Below are 19,170 nucleotides of genomic sequence, written 5' to 3' on the forward strand. Positions count from 1 at the left end.
CGACCTCCCAGCGGGCTTTCGGACATATTGCGCATAGGATCTAGGAGCCTGCCCGAGACCCCCTAACTGTCTCAAATAGGGACATTCAAAAAGAAGGTTGAAGATGTTCAGGCGCAAGTGACCTGGTATGAGCCGTAGCGGCGTCTGGTTCCAGCTACGCGGCAGATTTGAGTGGCATTGACATGGCTGGCGATGTCGGAGAGTTCGTTCTGGTCGCACATGGTGTTATCGAACAACTCGATGTGGCAGCCTTCGGCCACAGAGTTCAGCGTGTAGGCAGAGGCAACGCTGTGGAGATTGGCGCGACAGCCTGTGCTGCCAGATCCAAAGTGAGGGTCACCAATAGTTCCGTTACATGAGGACGACGGGAAAAGGGTGAAGGACCATTGAACCCCGTGACTGATGAGGGGGAATGCGGAGGCGAAGTTGAAAAATAGAGTCGCGGCCAGGAGGCAGAGGCGAAGAGTAGAGATCATGACGCCGTGGGAACGAAAGTACACTGGGTGTATTTGGTTGAGAAGGCTACACAATTGTAGAGGCGCAAGTAATAAAGGTAAGAAAGGAGGGGGGTGGTTTGGCTCTTAAAGGGTCTAGAAAGACTGACAGGGGAAAGTCCACAATTTATAGTGGGCCCACCAAAATTTCGAGATTAGGAAATTCCTTCTTTGAAGAAAAAGAGAAAACATCTATGTCTCAAGATGCCAAGCATCGACTTTGTTTAGGGCACACGTACACTTACTTTGACTTCCGAACCCAGTCAGATATATTGCAAACCTGCAGGAATTCAAACATCGTCTCCGGAAATGTACACATTGCGGAAACCCCAACGGGTTTTCATTCCTAATGATATCATTCCCGATCGATTATCGTTTAGTCCTATTCGGGTATGTGTGGGGGGGCTGGGACACCCATCTTACGCAGATGCATACGTACTCTTCCCCTGAGGATCCAGACATTCGCACTTCGTGCTTCGTACTCCGTACTCCGTAACCACCAGTTTCCGATGTTGGTGTTCGTTCTATTTTGGTCAACCCGTAGGTATCAACCTGGTGAAATATCCAAAAAAAAATAAGGCGGCACGGCATACATCTCAGCCGACAGAACGGGCAAACAAATTAAATTTCTTATCCGATCGGCAGAGAGACCTTGGAATCTTCCAAAGTTACATTTTAACGTATCCATGGTTCTACATCGTTTAATTTCACCTAGGTTTTCTCTTTGTGACCCACACTACTGTTTAACATGGAGCCAAATGTTTCACATATCCCTAACTTCAACCTATTTGTCCCCAGAAGCTGTACGGAGTACTCCGTACTCTAAAGGTAAATTTACTTGGTTTCCACTCAGTGACCGGATGTGGATTCCGATGGCTATCGATTCGTTGCTTCCAGGGTCTGATCGACAACGCCGTAGACTCTTACATCTCCAATAATCTATGCATCTTACGCACAATCTTCTCTCAAATGAAACGAATAGGGAAATTTTCTAAATAGAACCTTCCCAGTCTTTCCTCTGTAATCTCGGGTTATTGCCTGTGCCATTTCTCTGATCACACACATCGTCAAGGTTCTCCGGGAGATTAGATATTTGCCGAATCTGGGTATGAGATATGAGAAGGGTCTTGTTCGCAGAAGATTGAATGCGCCGTCTGTATTAACAAAGGCAACACAGCCTTTGACTATCATCTTGCCCGTCAATGATATGAGCAATCCCACTCGAACTGGCAAGAGCTACAGGGGGATACGGGTCCAGTTTCACGCGTCAAAATGTTTTCGGAACAGATGTTGTTCTCAGTATCTTCCAAGGTCTGTCTTACGGTCCAATGGAAAAGTCCCTTATAACTGGACGATCGAGTCGCACGGAATATTCTTGGAATCCTGGGTGCAGTGAATTCCAACCTTCGAATTGGTAGACCGAACTATCATTTCTGGGTTTGCTGGTCTATCCAAGCATGTGGTTACTGTGTACGAACCATCCTTGAGACCGCACCCATTTCCTTGTACAGCTACTCTCTCAATTGATCACATTTACAGGAGACATAACACTGAAGGGCTACATCAGTCAATCTTGATTCTATGGTCGTCGCAGGGGGGTTCCTCTCGGAGTGTACAGCATTGTCAAAGATTTCAGCACTGCCCGCAAGTTTTAGCTCCAAATTCTGACAGCACTCAGCCTCCCTACTTGGGCACAGTGTCTCTACTATGGAAAAGTGAATTTTCAAGGTAGACACTGCTCTTTCTATCCAACGAGACTTTGTTAACAATCACTCAGACTTAGAAAGCTAGAATCATTGAATGCTGTGTCGCAGTCACTTCACTTCTACTACTGTTGGGCAGCATTAAAGCTGAACTGATGTCTGCCTTGCAGGCTACAAATCGCGGTGGACTGGAATGACCTCTCATCGTGATGGCAGTTTTAAGTGCATGTTTACTTGCAGCAGGTGTGCCGAGACATTGTCGGGATGCTCACGTCCACCGGACTTTTGAGGAACCAGCTTCATACTTGTTGGGATTGATGCTGCTGGTGACTTGTTTTAGCTCTTCTCCGTTTATAAGCCAAATTGGTTGTCGGGTGGAGATTGTCAATGGCTAAAATGCAAGCAGTGTTCAGATCGACTATTAATATCCATTGGAGTTGTAATCTATAGAACTGAATACACACTTCGCGTGGGCCTGTTTATCCCAGGTGGTGTGTTCAACCTCCGGCCCTGGATTAAAAATTGCTATGAGCAGCGAGATGGCAATTTCCAGCACCCGGTGCTTCTGCATCCAACGCCATAGTTGACTTCTGTGATCAGGGTCGCGTCCGAATTTCAAGTGTTGAAAAGGAGGCCATGTTTGAGATCATGAAAAATCGGCTATTCATTATTGAAATGTTTTAAAATCACAATACGACTTCAAACTCGGATGATAGACAGTCAGGTTTCTTTCGTTGATGCATCCGTGATGGCAATCGTCGTCTAATGTGGTGCTGGGTCGTTCGATGTCTGTAAACCGGAATAGTTTTGCATAACCGGAGGTGTAAGATAAGATCGATTTACACAAATGTAGCCGGATAGAGCTGGATGGAACTAGAAATTGTGGAGAACGTTGGGAGCAGCTGTTAGATTCGGGTTGGACTTTGTCTCGGGGAATGCGGCTGAAAAGAGCTCCGCGACCTCCCGGACTCACCTGCTCTTGCGATACCTATTCCAATTCGATTTGATGTATCTCCTTCGCTCTGTATTGATGATGTTCTACAGGAGGCTGTCTCCGAAGGGACATCTGGGCAAGCACTCACATGGGTCTAATGTAATGTGGAGATCCCTTTGCCTCTTTCATGGCCATGCCAAGAATCCTCTAGCACATTTCAGTCTAGCCACAGTGTCTTGTTTCATGTTATCCCTCGTATCTGTACTTGCATATTGTGGTCTGATGAACAGCAGTGGCCTTTGCCTACAGTTTTGCCTTGCTTTCTTTCGGGAATCTCCCGGTATCAACATCAGACCATTAAGGAACCCAGGCGGTGCATCACACTCAAAAGTTGCACTGAAAGTTTGGGTGTCATTTCTCGAAGAATGCTTTGATAAATTCCTTTGAGTCTCTGTAGCACGGTCAGTATATTATTTGACCTTGCGAACCTTAGTAATGAGGTTTGATGAAACGAGTTGGAGAAAGCATACCTCCCGCTAATCATTTGGTACAATACAGCAGAATAGACTAGACGAGTCTCCTCGGCACTCCCTAGGTTCCGCCCCATGAGCTCCAGCGAAAGAGATGATGCCATGGGGCTTACATTCTCTGCAACTTTCGCAGCTAGCTCCAGCGCACGCGCGACTGCCTAATTGGATCAGGGTCTATCTCCTGGAACAGCATCTCAAAATGCGGCAACGTAGGTGAGAATGTACCGCCAGTGGTGATTAATTAAAGAGCTTCGGAGTAAACAGTTAACCATGGGAGATAGAATCGGCACTCCAGCCCGGAATGTCGGTGCCAAAAGTAAATGCTCTAATGGTTTCACGCCATTCAGAGTGCCAGCCTGCAAGCTCCAAATCCAATTCTGCAGTGAAATGACCATCGTTAACCAAGATGTTTTCCGTGTCAAATCACCGTGCGTGAACACCAATTTATCCTCTAACTGGTTAATGGCTGTATAACTTCGTAAAAATTACGGGGCTGAGGTGGTCAATCTCGAAAATAGGTGCTCTTCAAGGTAGATTGGATATCTGGTACACACATCTTTATGACTGAAATGTCCCAGATGTTTGTGCTTTATACCTCGTAGTTGCTGTACATTTCCGCGCAGTTCCTGCGCGACAGAAATTTTTGTGACAGGATCATGCTGGACCAGGCATCCTGCAACGTACAACTTTCGATATGATCCATCAAAATAGACTCAACGCCACCATCATGGATTCGAATTTCCTGAACGTAGGGAATCAGGATGGTCGTCTGTTCGGCAATATAGCGTATTTCTCGGCTTAAAGCTCTATATAGTGGGATGGTCCATAATTGAGCAATCTGTCGTTGGTGACTCGCATGTTCCGTCGGAGTCTCGGTTGTTGTCGCTCTAAGTGCGTCCACAAGTTTACATCACGGAAGTCTCCAGAGTCACTTTGAACTTACTGACCCTCGCCAGAGACATTCATGGCGTCAACGACGACCGCCTGCTTTCGAGACTCCTCGACATCAGTGTAGAAACAGATCATCAGGTAGTGAGGCACCATTCGACCCATGACCAATCACGTGGCTGGGAGCGGTCAGACATGCAGTCGACTGAATGGAGCAACCTTGGAAGTTGATGTTAGCCCGTAGTCTCAAGGTCACATACGGAAGCAGGACAAGAATTACGAATGATAGATGACACATCGCGTTTAGACAAGAGCACCGTTCATTATTCTACTCTATGTGGCGTGAATAGTCATAATCAGGAAAGCCCAAGACTGTAGGCCACCCCCCATCTATCTGGTGGAAAAGAGCATTTAAGCGAAGACCTTGGTCTCGCCGGCCTTCAGCTTACCAGCATCAACAAGGCGCTTGGCCTCACCAGACCAAGCCGTCTTGACGGCAGCGCCATCGGTGCCTGCGATGGTGAGCTTCTGAGCCAGGGCGGCGAGCTCATCAACATCGATCTTGGCCATGATGAGGTCGACATCGGTGAGGACACCGTCGATCTCAGCGGCAGTTGGCTCACCGGCGGCGAAGTAGTTGACATCCTTGACGGAACCCTTGAGGATACGCTTGTTCTTCTTAGAAGCGTTCTTAGCGGCCTCCTTGGCCTTCTTGCTCTTCTCGCGGTCAGCCTTGGCAGCCTCCTCGGCGTCCTTCTTGCGCTGCTCCTCGGCGGCCTTGGCATTCTCCTTCTCTTCCTTGAGACGGCGAATCTCCTCCTCCTTGGCGAGGCGCTTAGCGTCCTTGCCAGCACGAGCCTGTTGGCGGAACTTCTTAATACGCTCATCGGAAGCGAGACATTCGTCAACGAGCTCACGCAGGCGGACGGTATCCTCAGTCTTGCGCTTGCGGCGGGCGTTGGCATTCTTCTTCTCGACATGACGCTTCTGGTCACGGCTCTCTCCGTCATCAGGCACATCCTCATCGAGGTACTCGAAAGTCCTCCAGCTGTCAAAGTTGTACCAGAAGTTGTAGAAAGTCTCGACGTGCTCCTGGGTGCTGTTCTCATCTCCGAGTGTGGGCACGGGCTGCTTGTTGGAGAAGCGACCTTCGGCAACAAAGACAGGGCTCCAGGCCTTGTAAAACTTGCTACCAGCGAGCTTCTTGGTGGGGGCCTCAACGTCGGCGTTCTCATCGACGGAATCGAACTGGCGACGACGAGTGGGATCGAGAAGAAGATCGGTGGCCTTCTGGATACACTTGAAGAAACTGTCGTTCTCATCGCTGTTACCCTGGGCGGCCTTCTTGTCAGGGTGGTGACGCAGGACCTTCTTGCGGTGAGCCCGCTTGATCTGCTCGGGGGTTGCGCGCCAGCGGTACTTTTTCAACCCCAAGACGGCGTAGTGATCCTGACCCTGCTAGGGGTTAAAAAGTGATCAACCTGGATAGATGTGACACTACTGACCTTCCAGTCCTTGGCCTCACGGGCAAGCATCATAGGATCCTCATCTTCAGAGATGTCATCATCCTCCTCAGTCTCAGTCTTCTTGACGTTGTTCTGGGCCTGGAGGCGCTCATCCTCGGAGAAAGTACGGTTGTGACGAGACTAAATAATGGTTAAAATTAACGAAACGGAGAAATCACTGAATTTGGAGGACTTGCTCGGCGAGCGTGAGCCAGGAAGTGCGGGCCAACGGGCTCCACGTTGCGCTTGGTGGCACTGGACAGAGCGCCGACAATCTTGAAATCCTTCTCGCCAGCCCAGCCCTGAGGCAAGGTAGGGAGGGAAATGTCAACAACTTGAGCAGCAGCCATTGTGTATTGGTATTGGTGATAGTACCAAGTTGTGTGTGGAGAGCGTCGGGTCCCGCGATGGATTTTTTTGCATACATTTTTTTCTGCCCTCAACATCCGCCCATCGAACCAATCACGGGTCAGATGTTTTGGGGGTTCGAGATTGGCGACGGCGACAGGCCTTGGTTAGTTCTTCTGTTGACTTGTCCATTCTGATTTGTGGTCTGATTGATCTGCATTCTTATTCAGAAATTGAAACTCCTACATCGCATTTACAACATCAGCCATAGCTTCGTCCGATTTCCTTGTCCGTGCCGATCATCCGCCGCGCCAAGTTGCAACCTGTGCTTCTCGACTGCTATTGCTACATACATCCACGTCTTTACTCTCCGTGGAATTCCATCTTTCAACATGGTTACCTCCACTGCCGCTGCCGCTAAGAGTGCCTATCGACAAATTCTTCGGTCCTCCCAGGTTGCCTTCCGCAGTTCGTTTTTCAAACACAACCGCCATATGGGCATCTGTTTCCCTCATACTGACGTTCGCTTCAGATGATCTCCCAGTCCTAACCGCTGCGCGCCAAAAAGCGCGCCACGACTTTGAGAAGAACCGTCGCCCGGCCGTCGACACTGGAATGCAAATTAACAATGCGATCGAGATTGCGAACATCCTGCGCCACAACATCATTCAAGGCTCGAGGGAGCAAGGAGATGAAGCTGCTAAGTGGGGTATGTGTCTCATTGATTACGCGATTCAACTTCACGACTTGGTACCCATATTGACCATACGACTGTTCATTAACGAGATATTATTTCCACAGAACTCAATATCCACGACCAGATCGAACGTGGTGATAACGACTCTATCAAAGTCGGCGATCAGGATGTTAAGATTCACAAGGCTTGCTCTTCATGATAGGGATTCGTTCCTTTACCAGGATGCTCTGTTGAAACTGAGCGCACTGTCCGAATCCATTCGAAGTCCAAAAACGACTCTGAAAATGACGTCGAAGCCAGTCTGTGAGCCTATGCCAAATCGGCAGCACATGAAACAGCAAAATAAGCTACGACAGAGACCGGACATGTATTATAAGATACCCGACTCTTTAATTCATTAGCGTCTTCGGGGTATTTTCGATTGAAGTACATAGATCTGCATAGAAAACCCCAATCCTTGGCAACGCCCGCTCCGAACCATAAGTTACATACGACCTCGATTTGATTTAATGGTATATCTGTGCACAGGTTTTATTCAATCGCCATTCATGCTGGCGTATTGGACCTCACCTGACCCCGGCGGCGGTGCAACAACGTGAGGCTGAGCTTTCTCTGGGCCAGCACGCTCGCCTGCAGAGGTGATGGCTCGTCGGTCTGCTTGCTTGCCTTTACCAACCGATCCCACAGTCTGGCGACCCTCACGGGCATTTTGCATTCTCTCCTCACGGTCCAGGTTATCTAACGGTTTTGGTTTTCCCCACCGAACACGCAGAGGGCAGCCCTGGATGATGGCCTTGCCTTGGCAGCGGTTTGCGGCGTTTTCAGCGTCCAAACGGTTGACGTAGTTGATGAAAGCACAATGGGAGCGGTGTGAGCAAATGAGCGACCGTAGCTGGCCAAATTCGCTGAAAAACGTGCGTAGCGCATGTTCAGGCAGATCGTCTTCCACGCCTGTAATAAACAAAGAAGTGACGTTGGGATCCGTAGGGGGGAGAATATCAGCAGCTGAGGGCGGCAACTGGGTGGTACTGGGGAATGGGCGACCACCACGACCACCACCTCGTCCTCCACGGCCTGGGAGGCGATTTCCAACGCGACTTTCACTGGTGCGAACCGGACCAGGCCCATTTCCATAACGGCTGTTTGTTCGTGGTTGATCCGTCGCCGCACTTTCCTCTCCATTCTCTTCCCCGATAGATGCTTCGATTCTTCGGGGTTTGCGGTAGTACGGTTCGCTGTTTGCAAGGCGGCGCAAGAGCTCGCGAGCCTTGTCGTCTGTCTTCTCGTATTCTTCAATGGCACCACGGCCCTCTTCGATTTCCTTCTCGTTGTTCTGTGCGTAATACTCGCGATTGATGGAGCTTTCCGGTCCTGGGGCGACCATTTTGAGAGCAGCATCACGGACGGCAAGGGGAAGGCCAAACGACAAATCTAGCATGCAGCATTGACAGCAATTCTTCAGGCGCGCGCATGTGAGGCAGATGATGGATCGCTTTTGGCGGGAGGTCCGATCGGCCTTCCAACGGAAGATAGTGAAAGGTCTTGTGCACTGATTAGTTAATATGTGGTTAGAAGCTAGCTTCGAAGCAGCAGGGGAAAAAAAACTTACAATCTTGCATTCTGCGCCATGATCTTCCTTGATCATTTGCACGTATGGATTTTCGGGAAGGCAGTTCTCACAAACAGAGGGAAAGTCTGTCGACTCCCAGCCGGATCGGTTCAAGTCATGCTTAATTTGAGGGGGCATGTCGGGATATTATGGGGTTAGTTGGTCCAAGAGGTGAGAGCTCTAAGGCTGGATTATCAAGATCGGGAAGTGGCGTGTGGCGTAATGTGGCTGATGAGTCACGTGAACAGCTGTCCCTCAGGCCACCTTTTTTTCCCGGCACAGCGTTCGACTCAGCCACAGCCGGAAGATGGTGTCCCGTGAGGGAAAAAGAGTGTGGCCACTCCCCAAACCCTCCCCGGAGGACACTAAAGCTCGGTCTAGTTGTTCGGAGGAACCCTGATTGGCTCTCCACGTTGGATTGCCAAAAAGTTGCTTGGGATTCGACTCTTTGATTTATTTCTCCTTTCTCCTACTTCTACAAGTCGCTCTCCATTCTCTTCAATTTGCTCTCTTGCTTCGTTTCTTTTGTGGTATTTCCACTCTTGCTTTACATTGTCTTTTTCTCCCGGAACATCTTGGAAATTGACACTTGTTTGCCTCCTTCCACCAATCTACCCCTTATAATCTTTACGACTCATTTCTTCACCATGGCACCATCTGTACTGGAACGTGAGGATAAGGCGCGTGATGCCGCCTTCAACAAGGCTCTACACGGCGAATCTGCCAAGGCCCAGGGTGGTCTAGCTGCCTTGCGCGGAAAGGACGCCGCCGCCCAGAAGGCAGCAGTGGATGAGTACTTTAAGCACTGGGACAACCAAAGTGCCGCTAATGAGACACCTGAGATTCGTGAGGTATGGCAAAGCGTATCCAAATCAATTTGTTCTCATCGCTAACAATTTCTACGTGAAAGGCCCGCAAGGCTCAATATGCCACCTTGACCCGGCAGTACGTTCGGAAATAAACCCCATTGATCCACGATCCTCATGCTGATGATTTTTTTACAGCTACTACAACCTGGCCACCGACTTTTACGAGTACGGATGGGGTTCCTCCTTCCATTTCTGCCGCTTCGCCTACGGTGAGCCTTTCCTTCAGGCCATTGCCCGCCACGAGCACTACCTTGCCCTCCAAGCTGGTATCACGGAGGACATGAAGGTCCTAGATGTTGGCTGTGGTGTCGGTGGTCCTGCTCGCGAGATAGTCAAATTTACCGGTGCTCACGTTACCGGTCTGAACAACAACGACTACCAGATCGACCGCGCTACCCACTACGCGCACAAGCAGGGTCTCTCGGACAAGATGGCCTTCGTCAAGGGCGACTTCATGCAGATGAGCTTCCCCGATAACAGCTTTGATGCCGTGTACGCCATTGAAGCGACTGTTCACGCTCCCGAACTTGTCGGTGTTTACAGCGAGATCTTCCGTGTGCTGAAACCCGGTGGTACCTTCGCTGTGTACGAGTGGCTCATGACTGACGAGTACAACAATGATGATCCCGAACACCGTCGCATCCGTCTCGGTATCGAGCAGGGTGACGGTATCTCCAATATGGTCCGTATCTCCGAAGGTCTCGAGGCCATGAAGAACGCTGGCTTTGAACTGAAGCACCACGAGGATCTCGCTGCTCGCCCCGATCCCATTCCCTGGTACTACCCGCTGGCGGGCTCTTTCAAGCACATGGCTTCGGCTTGGGACTTCTTCACTATCGCTCGCATGACCTGGTGGGGCCGAGGCCTTGCCCACCGCTTCGTCGGTGCTGGCGAGTCTATCGGTCTCTTCCCTAAGGGCTCCCAGAAAACTGCCGACAGTCTGGCCTTGGCTGCTGATTGTCTGGTCGAAGGTGCTCAGAAGAACCTATTTACCCCCATGTACCTCATGGTCGGCAAGAAGCCTGAGTAAATCCTGACGAACAACGGTATCGGTGTTCTTTCTGTGTAAAAAAAATATTACCCCCCTCCCACCTGGCGTGCACGTTCTTCCCTGGTACCCATCATCTCATTCTATTTCATCTTCTTTATGTTACCCTTGCATGTCACCAGGGGATTTTTCTTGGCTCAACTCTGGCCCAACGTCGGTAGATATCGAGCCGCGTGCCGCCTTCTCTCAGTCGATGGTGTCATTAATGTTTCTTTCTCTTGTTTCTTTTACCTGTCAAGATAGCAATGTAATAGTCATCGAGTCAAGAATAACGAGCAAAGGATTGGTATTGTTTTTTTGTTAATTTTTTCTCTATTTATTTACAGTTAGAACTAGATCACGATGGCACATGTCTTTGGTTGATGTCAGCAACAGCCGCACCGCTTGAATCGGAACCACAGGAAGACCACCACAAAATTGACATTGATGAATAGCTTGAAGTCTCCCCAACAGTCAGTTTCGGATCTGTTCCACGACGAGGCAGTAAATTCCGCCACCTCGGTTTCACTGCGCCAGATAGCCCTGTGAAGAGTTGCCTAGCCCATCACAGACCCATCAACCTCTAGCACCATAGTCAAGAAGCATCTTGATCTTGACGTAGTGGCAGCGCAATATGGCCCAGAACACGATTGACTGATTTTGCAAGACTGGTTTCGGATCTGCGCCATCCTCAAGAAGTAACCGCCCAACATCATCCCTGCTAAACGGCCGAAGCTTGCTGTGTCCTTAAACAGCAAGCCAGATAGATAGAGTATCGGTACCTTCATCCAGAAGCATCTTCATGACTCCCTTGAGTCGAAGTAGAATTGTAGAATAGAGTGGTGTTTGATTTGGCGAGTTCCCCTGGGGAACTTCCCCACCTTGATTCCGTCGGCTTGGTGGGATCAAGATGCTCACCTTCCCTGTTGGCATGTGGTCCCGTTCGGGCTTGGCAACCTGTAGCATCTACAGAGTACGTTTTTCCGGCCCACGAAGTTGCAAATGGACCGATACAACTAACGTTTCCCCTGCCCAATCTGCGCATGTACATTGATCCATCATGCTTGATGAAAATGACTATTCCGTAAATGGCACAGGGAGCCCTTGAATGTGGAACAAGTTCAGAGTTAGATTGAACTCGGTATCGGAACTAAAGGGTAAACCATTAAAAGCTTAAGGTCCATCAACCCCCCTGGGGGGGTGCATGGATGCAGAAGTAGCATGTGTCGGGTAGGAGCTTGGGGTTATTTTCTTTCCTTTCCTCATTGACAATGACAAACCGGCAATTCAGGTCTAAAGGAAGAGAAGAAGAGCTGTTTCGATGTCGTTCTGAAATGGTCTGGCTTAGAGACAAGGTATAACAAAAACTTGAATCCAAGTTAAGTCTAGTGCATGGAAAGGTCTTTTCCCGCCCGTTTCTGCTGTCTTGTAAATCTTGAGAAGAAATCTGACAATCCTCTCACAAAGACTACTAGTGATCCACTAAAGGCCTGGTAAAAACGTCACACTGCCGTATAGCATCCATATGTGTCTATCAAGCCCGAGATCATCTGAATGGAGGGTGGAGATTCAAGGGTTAAGTTTGCAAACGAGAAGCCAAGAAAGTAAGCAAATATTCATCTAGGCGAAAGCAGTTACCACATGTACCATATGAATTAACATATGGCTATATGGCTATAGGTTGTATGATCACATTGATAAAAGCAGCGCGTTGTATGGTCAGTCAGTTAGGGCAGGTACCCGGTCCACTATCTGTCTTTCCCCCAATTGAACCCCTTTGATTTAATTTCGGTCATTTCAGTTCAAGCCTTTGATTCTTCAGGATTGAATGCTTGAAAATGTAGCCAGTTAGCCCTGCATCGAACACAACGTGGTATCGGTTAGAAGGTGCAACATGGCACATTCTTTCGATAGATGAGGGGAATGTCATGCGTCCGAGGCTGACTCGAGTATAAGATCGCGTGTCGCCCGACAAATCTGCCACCCTCCTCATTGTAGCTGCTACTACTGCGATCCCAGAAATGTTCACCAAACAAACTCTTCTCGCGTTCATCGGGGCACTGGCCCTGGCCGCGGCCAAGACGACCACTGAAAAGACCCCAACTCAGGCCGAGATTGATGCAGCCCGTGCGACGGTCCTGCCTTACTCTCCGGTATCAAATGTAAAAGGCTTGGTTTTTGATCGCTTCGTCAACATCTGGCTGGAGAACACAGTTGGTTTCCTCTATGCATAAATAACAATGACCACATGCTCATCCCTTTTTAGGACTTTGAAACCGCAGCTTTAGACGAGAACCTGTCCAAGCTGGCTAAGGAGGGTATTCTCCTGACGAACTACTTTGCCATCACTCACCCCTCGGAGCCCAACTACTGTGCTTCCGCCGGGGGTGACACTTTCGGCATGGACAGTGACGACTTCCTGCAGATCCCCGCCAATGTCTCAACTATTGCCGATCTGTTTGACATCAAGCACATCGCTTGGGGCGAGTACCAAGAGGACATGCTGTATGCCGGCTACCAGGGCATGAGGTATCCCCTGAGCGGATCTAGAACACCACAGCCTTCCCCAGCACATGTTCATTACACCGAATATGACTAACGACTCTCACGACACCAACGTCACTGTGGCCGGCGACTGGGTTGCTCGCTTCCTCCCTCCCCTGCTGAAAAACGAGCACTTCAACAGGGATAGCCTGGTGCTACTTACATTTGATGAGACGGGCAACTACTCCCACCCTAACCGGATCTTCAGCTTCCTGGTGGGAGGTGCTATCCCGGAGCACCTGAAGGGCACCACCGACGACACCTTCTACACACACTACTCAATCATCGCCTCCCTATCCGCCAACTGGGGTCTGCCCTCGCTTGGCCGCTGGGATTGTGGTGCCAACCTGCTGGAGATGGTCGCTGAGAAGACCGGTTATGTCAACTGGAAAGTTGATGCTAGCAATGCCTATGTCAACCAGACTTACCCTGGCCCTCTGTCTACCAAGAACTATTCCTCCAAGTGGGCTGTTCCTGCCATCAAGGGCAAGTGCTCTGCTGGCCATGGTATTGCTCAAGTTGTGAAGCAGACCTACCACGGTCTCCAGCCTACCTACGACTACACCAGCCCTGTGCCCTATGATGCGACCAGTGGAAACAACATCGGTATCAAGTACCACCGTACTCTGGTATGGGCCCTTTCCTCTTCTTCCCATTGAAGATTTGATGCTAAGGATTTTTTAGAAGCACGGTAAGACGGAGACTGGTGTCACTGGGCAAACCAGCGATTCTCAAATGCCCATATGATGTGCTGTCACTGCCGTGTCAGATGTTCATGCTGGTCTATCAAAAGGATCAATTGAACGCTGTGTTGTTTTACCATGTTCAAAGGGCTTCTCTGGGTTTGTTGTTACTATTGTGGATGTGCCGGATAATTTGACTTCCAAAAGATGATCCACACGGACTGTGCTCTGAATATGGGGCCAGCTTACCTCTACCCCACGAAATAAATCTCTCCACAATCACACTCTATATTGCTCCGCAAAAAGGCTTGGATTTTTGGAAAATCAGAATTTGAGATGGACTAATCACCAACCAAACAAGCCAATTCATGTAGAGGAAACATTCTTTGGTGAGCTTTGCCTTTCCCTTCCTTCTTTTGATTATTAATACTTTGGTTGCGATGCCTTTGAGCATCTTCAGATCGAGCGCAGCACGTGATGTATATAGACCAAGTTACGATGTAGACACACTCGTTTAATTTTCTCTAGATTCGAGAGAGATATTCGCAAACCAAGAGACACCGAAAGTTCGACGACATTCGCTGAGCTGCTCAAATGCATACTTCGCATTCTGATCATTGGAAGGGTGTTTATCTAAGATTTGGTGCATTGAGATATTCCCCGCCTTGTTTCTCAGGATTGAATGCTGACCCCATCAAAATTCTCTTCAATCACAACCTCACTTGCAAACATTACTACAATAGCTTGAAATCCAGCGATTAATTGCTCTGGCTGTAAATGCCAACGGAGATCAGTCCTCTCTACAATACAATCAGCGACAATAGGATTGATTTCCAACCTTGGAAGTCGCTCAGATCGAGTAGGGTTGCAGAGAGCTCAGCCTTGCCACATGGCAGCCTGTTTTCCAAGGTTCTCCCACAAGAAACTCGAGGGGACGCCAAGACCCCAGAAGCGCCACATAGAGGCTGATTGGGACTTTATGACGTTTGAGCGTGCGCTTTGACTTTCCGAGGCTTTGCCGTGATCTGCAAGCCGTGTCCCGCGAAGTATCAGCCTCCGGTCGTCTCCTATGATGAATTGTAGAAGCGACGATCCCAAACGAGTGCTAAATGATGTTGAACATGGCATCATCTGAGACAGAGCGCATGTTCCTACTCGGGAAAGTACCGAGGATTACGATGCTTTTGTGTACAAAAACTCGGGGAATTTTGTTATTGGTCTTGGAGGATAATTAGTACAACACTAGTGCACAAAGTGTGCACCTACACACCACCACGTCTACCAATCTAGTTTCCGCTTCTTTCTTTCTTTCTTTCTTAATTAATTTAGGTTTTTTTTTTCGCAAGCAGAACTTTTGTACGGAGTAGCTAACTATCAAATTGGAGGTGAATTGTCCGACAATGCCCGCTCGACTCCAAGAAATTCCCTTTTTCAGTGTTTGACCCGGGATCTTGTGTGGGCCCAGGTGCACACCTCCCTTTTCTTTCATTTATGTGTGTGTACTCGGTACTCAAGGCCAAGATACATGTGGCCAAGGTATGCACCCAAGGTTGTTGAATGCTTCGCATTGATTTACTTTCTCAGAATCTTGGAAAAATGTCTTGGAAGGTACTTGGAATACTTGGTCGATGAGCCAAGTAGTGGTAAGCAAATCTACCCATCTTGGAAGAGTGCTCAGCTATGAAAATCTTCGAGATCAACTCTCTTTGAGTGACTTATCCTTTCCTAATGCGGAGTTAACTTGGCAATTGAATCCACCTACTTTTACTTTGGTTGAACTTTTTGACTTCCTTTTTGACGTCAAAACAGCACATGCCTCAGTATCCGAATTATCCCCGATGAGTTTCTTCGGAAAGGGCTTCTTCGGGGATATTCAAGAATTAGATCAAAAAAAAAATTGAATGAGACATTCTGTGCAAGGAAGCCTGAAAGAGGAAGAAGATTTCAATACTGACCTTAGGGTTAGACCCGACGCAAGCCATTCATATGCCATAGATTTTATGTCACTGCAGATTACATTCATGTAGGTATGTCTTGGGGTCCCGATGATCATTGCTAAAGACGGTATCCCACACAAACGAAACCCCGGGAAATCCACGTACTTTGTACTTACGGCTGAACCATCGCCGTAACCAGGGCATCGGGAATGGCGTTCGGAAGGGAAAAGGCAACTTTAACGAGATCCTTCTGAGCCCGTACTATTCAAACTAGGCTTGAGCTCCAATCGGTCTCGAGGCTTAAGGCCAAAAAAGAAAAGAAAATGATGATGAAAGAAAAATGAAGGAAAAAAGAAAGAAAACTCATTGGACTTCCAAATGCAGACATAAGGCAATACGAAGTCTTCGTCCCTTGATCCACTTCCAATTTCTAATTCCCCATGGGTGGTTGCAGGATGGTTGCAGATTGCAGGGTGGTTGCAGGGTGGTTGCAGGGTGGTTGCAGGGTGGTCGGGGTGGTCGGGGTGGCCGGGGTGGCCGGGGTGGTCGGGGTGTTCGGGGTGGTCGTGGTCGGATAACATTCCTTTTCCGGTAATACACCGTCACAACCTCCCTCACCCCCAGGAATGAATTTGATCCCCACAAAAGCCACGAGCAAGATGAAGAAAGAAGAAAAAAGAAGCCCCCTTACGTAGCGAACAAACGCGACTACAGAGTACAACGTTGTTGAATTAGCGCGGTTTGATATATTGCTATCAACCCTAAAACGGTAAACCTAAGCCACTGGCGCACTTGGCAGTCCGTGAGAATTTCTTGTCGCATCCCCGCAACCCCACTAATGTGGCCCTTGGTCTCTGCTTGGCCCTACTTGGCTCTTCTCGGCCCCCACGGGTCGCAAGACTTGCCTATCCAATGTTGTAGCGCCGCCGATGTCACTCCAAACATTTCCCCTCTTGGCACTAACCCAATGGACACGAAGACCGAATGCACATAAGATACGGGAAATGTCCCCAGCGTCTGAGCTTTCATTTCCCCCCATGTTGTTTTGGTCTTTTCCTCTCTGCATCTCATAGAGGACGTTCATCATGTGGACCACAACTACCGGCTTGCGGGGCAAGAAGCTCCGTCTTGCCATCACCTTTACATCCGTCGTTGGATTCTCACTTTTCGGTTATGATCAGGGCTTGATGTCCGGTATCATCTCTGGTGACCAATTCACTAAGGAATTTCCTGCTCTCTATGGTGACAGCGAGCACGTCGCCGTCCTGCGTGGAGCGGTCACTGCCTGTTACGAACTTGGGTGTTTCTTCGGTGCTATCTTCACTTTGATTTATGGTCAACGCATTGGCCGCACTCCTCTCCTGGTGGCCGGTGGTCTTCTAATGATACTTGGTACTGTCATCTCTACTGCTGCATTCGGCCCTCACTGGGGATTGGGCCAGTTCGTTGTTGGACGTGTTATTTCCGGAATTGGAAATGGCATGGACACCGCGACTATCCCCGTCTGGCAGTCTGAGTGCTCGCGTGCTCATAATCGTGGTTTCCTTGTCTGCTTCGAGGGTGCTATCGTCGCCGTCGGTACCTTTGTCGCATACTGGATTGACTTCGGTCTCTCTTATGTCGACAGCTCTGTTCAGTGGCGGTTCCCTATCGCCTTCCAGATCCTGTTCGCCATTCTCGTCACTGTTGGTGCTCTTATGCTCCCCGAGTCGCCTCGTTGGTTCGTCATGCAGGGTCATGACCAGGAGGCCCTCCATGTCCTCGCCCAGCTTAATGGTAGTGATGTCGATGCGGATGATGTGCTTGCTGATTTCAACCTCATGAAGGCGGATCTTAAGGCAATGCAGAGCGTTGAAGAGAGCAGCTGGGGTATTCTCTTCACTGGCGGTAAGACTCAGAACTTCCAACGTTTGATGATCGGTTGCTCTGGTCAGTTCTTCCAGCAGTTCACTGGTTGCAACGCCGCTATCTACTACTCGACCCTACTCTTCCAGCAGAACTTGCATATGACCGGCAAGCTTCCCCTAGTTCTAGGAGGTGTTTTCGCCACTGTCTACGCTCTGGCCACTATTCCATCCTTCTTCATGATTGAGAGGGTCGGTCGCCGGAACCTCTTCTTGATTGGTTTCCTCGGCCAGGGTCTTAGTTTCATTATCACTATGGCTTGTCTCATTGACTCAAGCACGCAGAGCGCCAAGGGTGCCATCGTCGGTATCTTCTTGTTTATCTGCTTCTTCGCCTTTACTACGCTGCCTCTGCCCTGGATCTACCCCCCGGAAATCAACCCTCTTCGCACCCGTACCAAGGCCGCCTCCGCTTCCACCTGTATGAACTGGATCACCAACTTCGCTGTCGTCATGTTCACTCCTGTGTTCTCCAACAGGTCCGACTGGGGTATCTATCTGTTCTTCGCGCTTATTAACTTCATCGCCATCCCCTTCGCCTGGTTCTTCTACTGTGAGACCGCTGGTCGTGATCTCGAGGAAATTGACATCATCTTCGCAAAGGCCCACATTGAGGGCAAATGGCCCTATCAGGTCGCACAGCAGCTGCCTAAGCTCTCCATTGCCGAGATTACCCAGATGCAGAATGAGCTGGGTCTTGATACCCCCGACCACCAGGTCAACTCCGAAGCCGAGAAGGCTGAGACTGCCATGAGCAGCGGCAGTGAGACCAAGTACGACGAGTAAATGCTCCATCTGTCGCCCTTGGTTGATGTCGACCGAGAGACATTCGCTGTGCGAATGTGATTGATCATTTGCCTTGGATCTCATATTATCATGTGACCATAGAATCTCTATACCCCCCCTCCCCCCTGTCTGAAGGGAAAGCGGGCAGACTAGTATGTAAATAGTCCGCTTTGCAATCTCATTTTGTTCGATTTTCTCTAGATCTCATTTGATCTGAATACATATCCCACTATCAATGGTCTATCTAAATATCCTTGTCCCGAGTTTAAAAGGTGTATCGCATGAGTGCATCTCTGTCGATGCTCCTTCCTGCCCCTGTGGCCTGTAGATCAGATCAGCACAGTAGTATCTCAATGGGGATAGAAGTAAATCAAGCTTGCGACAGTTGAATGCAGAATTGGCCAATTCAACGAGACCTTTCATTGTAATTTAGATTCAACCTGGTGCACGATGCACACCGTGTTTGTCTGTATTGCAACTCATGCTTGACGAGGACCTCGGAAGCACCTGCAGATCAACTGTCGATTGGAAGAAATTGGAGAGTGGATCCATTGGAATATCTGTATCAGTACTTCAAACTGAGAAAAATTGCCTTGGCTTCGGCATGAACACGTCCCAAATGAGATATATTCCAAGGCCTAGGCTCCGAGCCGAGGTAGTTGTGACGACAATCCCAGACCGGAGATATACCAAAAGAAAACTTCCGTTCTCG

The 19,170-nt window shown here is 49.2% G+C and overlaps 8 protein-coding genes across 8 annotated transcripts; 5 read left to right on the top strand and 3 right to left on the bottom strand.

Annotated features, from left to right (window-relative positions):
• Nucleotides 1-107: 107 nt before the first annotated feature.
• On the bottom strand, nucleotides 108-476 carry Pdw03_3749 (MNNG and nitrosoguanidine resistance protein; the record flags this gene model as incomplete). Its single annotated transcript, XM_014676372.1, has 1 exon — nucleotides 108-476. The coding sequence occupies one exon, from the start codon at nucleotides 474-476 to the stop codon at nucleotides 108-110; it is 369 nt and encodes a 122-aa protein (XP_014531858.1).
• Nucleotides 477-3,860: 3,384 nt separating this feature from the next.
• Nucleotides 3,861-4,135, top strand: Pdw03_3750 (uncharacterized protein; the record flags this gene model as incomplete). Its single annotated transcript, XM_066100585.1, has 2 exons — nucleotides 3,861-3,874; nucleotides 3,943-4,135. The coding sequence occupies 2 exons, from the start codon at nucleotides 3,861-3,863 to the stop codon at nucleotides 4,133-4,135; spliced, it is 207 nt and encodes a 68-aa protein (XP_065955985.1).
• An 825-nt stretch (nucleotides 4,136-4,960) lies between these two features.
• Pdw03_3751 (Ribosome associated DnaJ chaperone Zuotin, putative) lies at nucleotides 4,961-6,404 on the bottom strand (the record flags this gene model as incomplete). Its single annotated transcript, XM_066100586.1, has 3 exons — nucleotides 4,961-6,004; nucleotides 6,055-6,195; nucleotides 6,252-6,404. The coding sequence occupies 3 exons, from the start codon at nucleotides 6,402-6,404 to the stop codon at nucleotides 4,961-4,963; spliced, it is 1,338 nt and encodes a 445-aa protein (XP_065955986.1).
• A 390-nt stretch (nucleotides 6,405-6,794) lies between these two features.
• Pdw03_3752 (Mitochondrial zinc maintenance protein 1, mitochondrial) lies at nucleotides 6,795-7,298 on the top strand (the record flags this gene model as incomplete). Its single annotated transcript, XM_014676370.1, has 3 exons — nucleotides 6,795-6,870; nucleotides 6,935-7,111; nucleotides 7,204-7,298. The coding sequence occupies 3 exons, from the start codon at nucleotides 6,795-6,797 to the stop codon at nucleotides 7,296-7,298; spliced, it is 348 nt and encodes a 115-aa protein (XP_014531856.1).
• Nucleotides 7,299-7,634: 336 nt separating this feature from the next.
• On the bottom strand, nucleotides 7,635-8,846 carry Pdw03_3753 (Pre-mRNA-splicing factor slt11; the record flags this gene model as incomplete). The annotated part of the gene is made up of 2 exons (XM_014676369.1): nucleotides 7,635-8,648; nucleotides 8,709-8,846. 2 exons carry the CDS (start codon nucleotides 8,844-8,846, stop codon nucleotides 7,635-7,637), a joined length of 1,152 nt encoding a protein of 383 aa, XP_014531855.1.
• A 509-nt stretch (nucleotides 8,847-9,355) lies between these two features.
• On the top strand, nucleotides 9,356-10,607 carry Pdw03_3754 (Sterol 24-c-methyltransferase, putative; the record flags this gene model as incomplete). Its single annotated transcript, XM_014676368.1, has 3 exons — nucleotides 9,356-9,559; nucleotides 9,619-9,653; nucleotides 9,713-10,607. The coding sequence occupies 3 exons, from the start codon at nucleotides 9,356-9,358 to the stop codon at nucleotides 10,605-10,607; spliced, it is 1,134 nt and encodes a 377-aa protein (XP_014531854.1).
• A 2,018-nt stretch (nucleotides 10,608-12,625) lies between these two features.
• Nucleotides 12,626-13,895, top strand: Pdw03_3755 (Phosphate-repressible acid phosphatase; the record flags this gene model as incomplete). The annotated part of the gene is made up of 4 exons (XM_014676367.1): nucleotides 12,626-12,817; nucleotides 12,871-13,109; nucleotides 13,165-13,777; nucleotides 13,833-13,895. The coding sequence occupies 4 exons, from the start codon at nucleotides 12,626-12,628 to the stop codon at nucleotides 13,893-13,895; spliced, it is 1,107 nt and encodes a 368-aa protein (XP_014531853.1).
• A 2,958-nt stretch (nucleotides 13,896-16,853) lies between these two features.
• Pdw03_3756 (Major facilitator superfamily domain, general substrate transporter) lies at nucleotides 16,854-18,458 on the top strand (the record flags this gene model as incomplete). Its single annotated transcript, XM_014676366.1, has 1 exon — nucleotides 16,854-18,458. The coding sequence occupies one exon, from the start codon at nucleotides 16,854-16,856 to the stop codon at nucleotides 18,456-18,458; it is 1,605 nt and encodes a 534-aa protein (XP_014531852.1).
• Between the last annotated feature and the right edge of the window lie 712 nt (nucleotides 18,459-19,170).

Source organism: Penicillium digitatum, chromosome 1 (genome assembly GCF_016767815.1).
Source record: "Penicillium digitatum chromosome 1, complete sequence".
Classification (NCBI taxonomy): Eukaryota; Fungi; Ascomycota; class Eurotiomycetes; order Eurotiales; family Aspergillaceae; genus Penicillium; species Penicillium digitatum.